This window comes from Pterocles gutturalis, unplaced genomic scaffold, assembly GCF_000699245.1.
Source record: "Pterocles gutturalis isolate BGI_N339 unplaced genomic scaffold, ASM69924v1 scaffold14073, whole genome shotgun sequence".
Classification (NCBI taxonomy): domain Eukaryota; kingdom Metazoa; phylum Chordata; class Aves; order Pterocliformes; family Pteroclidae; genus Pterocles; species Pterocles gutturalis.
Genome location: NW_010120691.1, coordinates 47,382 through 55,252, shown reverse-complemented (window position 1 = coordinate 55,252; position 7,871 = coordinate 47,382). Strand labels below are relative to the sequence as shown.

The 7,871-nt window shown below is 37.3% G+C and overlaps 1 protein-coding gene across 1 annotated transcript in view; it reads right to left on the bottom strand.

Moving 5' to 3' along the window:
• The window catches only part of LOC104464325 (laminin subunit alpha-1-like), a gene marked incomplete at its 5' end in the record, with an annotated part of 72,126 nt that overhangs the window by 18,905 nt on the left and 45,350 nt on the right, over positions 1 to 7,871 (bottom strand). The window contains 5 exon segments of the mRNA XM_010076996.1: positions 1 to 103; positions 1,873 to 2,027; positions 2,338 to 2,520; positions 4,381 to 4,497; positions 6,923 to 7,016. The exon segment at positions 1 to 103 is cut by the window's left edge and continues 62 nt beyond it. Coding sequence (XP_010075298.1) covers positions 1 to 103; positions 1,873 to 2,027; positions 2,338 to 2,520; positions 4,381 to 4,497; positions 6,923 to 7,016 — 652 coding nt within the window.

The window sequence follows — 7,871 nt, the reverse complement described above, 5'->3', positions numbered from 1 at the left end:
CAGCAGTTTTCACATTGAGTGTTAAGGTGTTGTAATTTGTAGATGAAATGTGGGGTTGGTAGGCACGAATGCAATCTCTGTCTGCTGATACTGCAACTTTAATCTGGGGGGGGAGGAAGTAGAAAATGGAATCTGAACAAGTCTTGGTGTACACAGTATGTATTTCTGGAATATGTACTTAGCTTCTGATCAGCAAGTGCAAACCATTTGTTGAGATACTTTCATGCAATGTAAGTATTGCTACCTGAGTTAGATCTTGGCAATCTCCCAGGTATCACTTGACAAAGAGACTCACAAATAGAAAAGAATTAAATGTCATAATTCACTCATTCAGATTTGAAGTCAGTGAATTAAACTTTTCAAATACCCCAGAGAATAACAGTAAATCTTGGTCAGAAGCCCATATATCAGTAAAAGCCACTGTAATAATATCAGAAAATAGAGATACAGAAATTCAAAATCTTTTTTTTTTTTTTTTTAAGAGAAGGAAACAATTTCTAGCCTATGTTGAGAGAAAGAAAAATTAAAACACAGACTTTACTTTTACTTTGGTTATTTCAAAGTTTTACAACACAGTTTACATGATTATTCAAAAAATACGTTTGTGAATATATTACAAGTTAAACTTTTTTAAGATTAAGTAGAGAAATTCATATTCCTGTTGTCATACCACTAACTCCTTTGAATACTGTCCAGTATACTCATAGAACAGCGAAGCAAGTCAAATACAGACAAGCTCCAATGATCTTGGTAAAAAACAGAAAACCTATTTCAACAACAGAAAAACCTTACCTTCATCAACTTCATTGAATATACCTGTAGCAACTAAATACATAAAGCACATGTGTGCGTATTCATATGGAAACAGATATATAAAGATTCTCTCCTCTAGTAACAGTTTACAAAACAACAGAACAAACTCTCGAAATTGGAAATGGAGATTTTGCTAATACTTTTGTTCACCCTGCCGGGAACCTCTGTGGTTGATGACACTTCAGAAAAGTGTCAGAAACTACTACTCCCTCTTTTCTGCAGTGGATTCATTTAGTTTCAGTAGACTGTGAGAGAGAAGCAGTAACCATATAATTAAGCAGATTTGTAGAGAGAACTGAAAGACTTCCATTTTTTGAAACAAAATCTCCCTAAACCTTACAATAACATACCCATATTAAAACCACAGCATACCAAAAATTACTGAGGACAAAGTCGTTTTCATATTTCCCTCACAGTTTAAGGAGGTCCATAGTACAGTCGATTCACTTTTATTGTCTTTAAGTGGGAGGGTCAGAGATTTAAAACCAAGTATATTATTTTTCTTAAAGTATTCTGGATACATGGCAGCTTCTTGCAAAGAACATATGGTCATGGCAGGGCATAGATGGCAAATTTACTTATAGAATCAACACTCTTGTTAGAAAATTTCTAATGATACTTGATGCTATACAGAGGCACCCCACATCAACCTCTAAAATAAGCTTAGAAACTAACATCTAGTCCTAAAACGAATGGCAGCACCATCCCCTCACTTGTCTCTTTCTCACCAAAATTTCTCTGTGATTGCTTTCTGGCATATTGTATTTCATTATTTTTCTAGGAAACAAAAGGCAATAGTAAATAAATTACTGCCTTGCTGTTCTGACACACTCACAAATGCAAAAAAAAAAAAAAAAAACAAACAACTTGAAGCTAAAACTACGAAATGTACCAACAGCCCTGTCAATATACTTTTAGCATCAGTCAGTGCTCTTGGACCTCAGTGAGAGCCCGGAGCAACCAGGTAAGTTGACACTAAATTTTAAGCTCTTTATCTCAAAGATTTTTCCTACTAAAAGCAAAAATGAAGCCAGTTAAGTCTGGGATGACGGAACTTACAGATGCTGCCTGCTTGCGGGCCTGGCTGATGAGCTCTTTAATTTCAGACAGGTTTCTGTTAAGGTTCTCCTCTAGCATTTTCAAAGGTTTCAGCCTATCCAATAAAAGACTTGCTTGTGCTTCGACTTCTTTAACTTGTTTTTCAGCTGTGATTGCTGGAAAAACATAAATGAAACGTTGAGGCAGGTTGAAAGAGAAATGTACTGTCCATTACTAAAATGCTCAGCCAAAGTGCCTGTTTCTGATCATTTTGCTTCTGGGGATTTTAAACATAAGTAACCATGCATACTTAAGGGTATCCCACGTGATTCCTCTAGAGGTCTTTTTAAAAGTTAGCACATTTTATTGAACTAGGAAGAAATTTTCAGTCCATCAGATTCATATTTAATTCCTATCAAAATTCAATATTAGCACTGCTTCTGCAAGCAGTGACATTTCTAAAGAGCAATGGAGCAGCAAATTTACCAGCTTTTGATGAATCAGTTATGAGTTCACTGGTTTTCCTCAATGTGTCATTAACTTGAGACAATGTAGAAGAAGTATTCAGCAGCTTTTGACTGAAATCTCCAAAGTGACTTAAGCCCACCAGAGCACTGGTGTTTGCAGACACAGCCAGCTCTTTCACCTCAATCATGTATTTCCTTGTATCTGAAACACAGTTCCCAGGTTAAAAAATTCACAGCTTTCATACATACTTGAGAGTAATAAATGCCTGGCTTCATAACAACACAATTACAAATATAGTCAAAACACTAGAAACACTGTCAGTTACTTTCCTTTCATAGTCAAAGTTATATTTTTGTTTGTTTGTATTCTTCAGTCTGTGAGGGGAGGTCCAATCCAATACCTGCTGTGATCTAACTTTGCTTTTAACTGTTGAATGAGTCATGGCTTACAGAGCAGGAAGTTTACTTTCTGTGAAACTGGAGTGCTAGGAGGCTGGTGCAACTCCTCTTGCCCAGTTGTTAAGTTGAAAAACGACCCCAGCTATGGCCCTGAACAAAAAACATGGTAAGTGCTCCCAAGCTGGTGATACATATTTGAATATAGCTGTAGATGTAATTATGTTTGTTCATACACGCACAGAAGTATAAAATAATAAAGTATATTATATTAAACACATATATAAATAACAGAATTTATAGCAATTTTAATTAAGGCTCATTAGTTTAGATTTTTATGTCTTTTGATTAAAGCCTTGATTAATCCAAGTTTTGAATTCTAGGAAAAATGATTTTTTATGACCAGCTCTGAATACAACATAGACACAGACTGCAGTGATGGGGAACTTAAGTCTGCCTATCCCAACAGGAAGATTATATTAATACATCAGGCTCATAGTGTTTAAGTTCCCTGAATAAGTCTTGGCACGCACAGTCACCAATCTGAGACTTATGTTTTGAATTCTATAGAAAGCTGGTGAGGCAGAAGGTCTATTACATCCTTTGATTTGGGCTATGATCACTTATAGATTGAGTGCAGCACTCCCAATCTCAGTTTGGCCCTTACACCCACTGCGCCTGAAACGGTGGGAAGATGCTGCAGGTGTCACAAAAAGCCTGATTTAGGTCTTCAGGGATCCTTCTTCACCACCGATGCCCTATACAGAGGGCAACATCACCATGAATCTCCGCCCAGATTAAAAAAAAAAAAAAAGAGAAGACTTCAAGAAATGTAACAATAAAACTGAAATCAAGCAATGTTAAACTGTGAGTTAAGGAGGACTGTCCTATGATTTTAAAAATGCCTTAATTTTCAGTGTGTAGCTTTATGTCAGATAGCATCCTGCAATTAATATCCAGTGTAACTTTATTGCTAACATCACCCTTTAGTGTGAGTTAAGAGCCTGAGTAGTAAAATGGATATTTTAAAGCTTTGGATTTAGCATTCTAATCTGGACATAGAGTACAACCCCACAACCCAGGCAGGAGGCCTTCATTTCCAACATTATTAAGGTTAGTAAAGTATTTTGGACCTTCTTATTCACAACTTCAAAGACATTTTCTCTATTAGTTTCTATGATCTCCAGGTCTTGCCTTTATCCAGAATAATGAATTATTTTAAAAAGAGAATTCTTTTACATTTACAACAAGAAAACATTTAGATGCAGATGATAAGATTCACAGGGCAGTAAAAAGAATTTTGAAACAGGCTATCAAAAGAAAGCGAAACCTCACAGTTCTACATATAAGTTTCTCTCCATGTGGGATCAAATATTCTAGGATTTAACTCTCTTCTCATCAGTGTAATTATATTGCTGTCAGAGCCCCTCTTGATTTAGAGCAGTGTGAAACAGGAATAAGACTACAAACCTTATATGATAACCTAGTTACGTTTCATGGGTTTACTAAAAAAAAATGGGAAACATTCCTGATAAGGCAAGAGGCTAAATGAGTCTCCAGTATAGTTTATTGCTAGGTCTCTGCAAACAGACAAGGAATAGGATTTTATTATGGTTGTACTAGACAGTTCTGTAATAAGGAAAATGTCAATATATGTTTCACTTACCATTAGGCAATGCTCTTAATGTCAACAGGGAATCATTAAGCTGGTTGACAACTTTATTAGTACTTTCCTGAATCTTTTCTACCTTTTTATTCAACCCACTCAATTCAAATAAAAGGTCTGTTGGAAGAAATAACGGTGATTTTTCTATGCACAAACAAATACCATATAACCCACACAAACTCTATGTACAGGGATAACAAGCATTCACTTATTCCATCAATGGACCTTTTTTGGTTTTTTTCAACACAAAGAGTGTTTCACAAACAGGAATGCAAAATGAATGCAATATGCACAGATAAGCTCCCGTGGACACTGTTCCATTCAACATTAGCCGTTTTCGTCAATTCCATCAGACTGAATTGGTGGAAACTTAGGAAAAAGCTGTAAATGATTGTGAACCCTTATAATTTTTATGATGCTCTTCACTTCTTGTGATTTCTGACAAGAGCCATACAAAGAAGTATCTTTCTTTTATTTATGAACTGTTTGCAGATTTCTCTAACTAAAAATAAAAATATGTAGACAGTGTGCTGGTTTTGGCTGGGATAGAGTTAATTTTCTTCATAGTTAGCTAGTTTTGGGTTTGTGCTGGAAACAGTGTTGATAACACAGAGGTGCCTTCATTATTGCTGAGCAGTGCTTACACACAGCCAAGGCCTCTTCTGCTTCTCACACCACCCCACCAGTGAGTAGGCTGGGGGTGCTCAAGCAGTTGGGAGGGGACACAGCTGGGACAGCTGACCCCAATGGACGAAAGGGATATCCCACACCATATGATGTCTGCTCAGCATATAAAGCTGGAAGAAGAAGGAAGGGAGGAGACATTTGGAGTGACGGCATTTGTCTTCCCACATAAGTGTTATGTGTGGTAGAGCCCTGCTTTCCTGGAGATAGCTAACACCTGCCTGTCCATGGGAAGCAGGGAATGAATTCTTTGTTTTGCTTTGCTTTCATCTGCAGCTTTTGCTTTCACTATTAAGCTGTCTTTATCTCAACCCACAAGTTTTCCCACTTTTTTCTTTCTGATTCTCTCCCCCATTCTACCAGGGGGAGGGTGAACGAGTGGCTGTGCGGTGCTTATGCCAGCTGAATTTAAACCATGACAAACAGAAGGAACAGAAAGGGTATGTATTCTGTCCATCTGAATTACATAAAATGTATATGTATTTGTAAAAACATTTATTTTAAAAGCAAAGACCATTTTATAGTTAGAGTTTATCTCTGTGAAAAATTTCCCTTAGGACCAGTCTCTGTTCCTACACAAAGTCTGTGTTCAAAATGCTCTTCTGAACTTCCATGGTGCAGACTCTAATGCCTTACTGATACCTTTAGAGTAACAAAAACAACCAAAAATATTTTGGAATTTATAGAGGGACTCTGAGCCAGAAGGCAGTTTGTAGAGACAAAAAAGTTCAGCTTGTTTCTGTATTTCAGCTGTGTAGAAGGAACAAGTAGAACTGATTACAATTTAAATATATCATCCTACGTATCAGCCCAGAAAGCCAGTCCTGTCCTGGGCTGCATCAAAAGAAGCATTAGCAGCAGGTCGAAGGAGGTGATCCTCCCCCTCTACTCTGCTCTCGTAAGACCCCACCTGGAGTACTGTGTTCAGATGTGGGGCCCCCAACATAAAAAAAGACCTGGACCTGTTGGAGAGAGTCCAGAGGAGAGCCACGAAATTGGTCAGAGGGCTGGAGCATGTCCCATACAAGGACAGGCTGAGGGAGTTGGGGTTGTTCAGCCTGGAGAAAAGAAGGCTCTGAGGAGACTTACTAGCAGCCTTCCAGTACCTGAAGGGGGCCTACAAGAGAGATGGGGAGGCACTCTTTATCAGGGAGTGTAGTGAGAGGACAAGGGGTAACGGGTATAAGCTGAAAGAGGGTAGATTTAGATTGGACGTTAGGAAGAAATTTTTCACTGTGAGGGTGGTGAGACACTGGAACAGGTTGCCCAGGGAAGTTGTGGATGCCCCATCCCTGGAGGTGTTCAAGGCCAGGCTGGATGAGGCTTTGAGCAACCTGGGCTAGTGGAGGGTGTCCCTGTCCATGGCAGGGGGGTTGGAACTTGATGATCTTTAAGGTCCTTTCCAACCCAAAATGTTCTATGATTCTATGATTCTATACTTGTGTAATCCATGATTTATTAGATAAAATTGGATGAATGTATTTCTGTAAGAATTATGTTTGTTGTTCATCCACTACACAATCCGTAATGATAGAACTCATAACACTTGGAAAAACAGCTGTTTAAAGAAAGCATTGCTTGAAGGTAAATGAGGTACAGTGAATGCCAATTTTTTTACATGTTACAAAAACTACCTCAAAAAGTAAAATAATACATGACTCCATAATACATTAATCTTCATTGTAGAAAAATACATATATAGTCTAATGCAGTATTTGACCTTAGTTTATCCTAACTAAAAAAAAAAAACACCACACAAAAAAGCCCCACATTAAAAAAAAAAAAAAAAAAAACCCACACACTAAATAGGATATAGAAAAAGAAATAGAATCAGAAATGTGAACTCTAAAGAACTGACCTTCACTTTTTTTCTTCAGGTTTTTAGCTTCATTCTGAAGTTTGGAACTAAACAGTAGAGTTTCTTTTCCAAGAAGACTGAGAGACTCCTCTGGCTGAAAAACACAGACATCAGTTGCCACATATGAAAAAAAGAAATTCAACTGAGAACATTTAAGTATCTGTGGTTGCCTACTTCAAGTTACTCAACATTCTTGTTATTTATGAGATATTCTATTTATTACCTTATTAAGCATCAATTTACAAAAAATACAAGCTGTAACTATTTTTCCAAGAATGTGACATTGAATCTCTTTGTGAGTTAATAAAATGAGAAAGAAGACTCTGAAACAAAACCCACCAAATTCTAGTTTGAACACTGATACTGATTCAGTATTGCTTCTTGGAACATCAGTAATTCTAGTTCCAGGCCTAAAGTCAAAATTCCCAACACTGAGCACTTTAAAGTGAGATATCTCAAAATCACAGTCTTTGAAGTGTTCTTTCTCCAACTGGAAAACCTGGAAAAGTACCTTGAAGGATTCGTGCTGTACAATACTTTAATAAGACAGAGTGCTATAAAATAACACACAAGCTCAGAAAACAATGCCAAGTATTTTGATCAGTATCACGCCAATGCACTGTCATATATTTGTTTCTCCAGGCATAATGTGCATGACACTTGTAAAACATAGCCCATTCCTTCCTTGGGTTTACAATCATGAAAAGCAGAAGGAGATAGAAGGGGGAAAGTAGAATAACGTGAAAATAACAAGGTCAGACACTGGTAACTGGTCAGGTCTGTTTTTACTGTTTCAATAACAACCTGATAATGTTGCAAGGCAGAGGGGTGGCAGAGGAGACACAAATATACATTTGGTTATGAAATGTCCTTGACTTAGCAAAATAGTTGGGGTTGGGAATATCTAAATAGAAACGGAAGAGAGATAGGTCAAATAAGGAGATGGTTG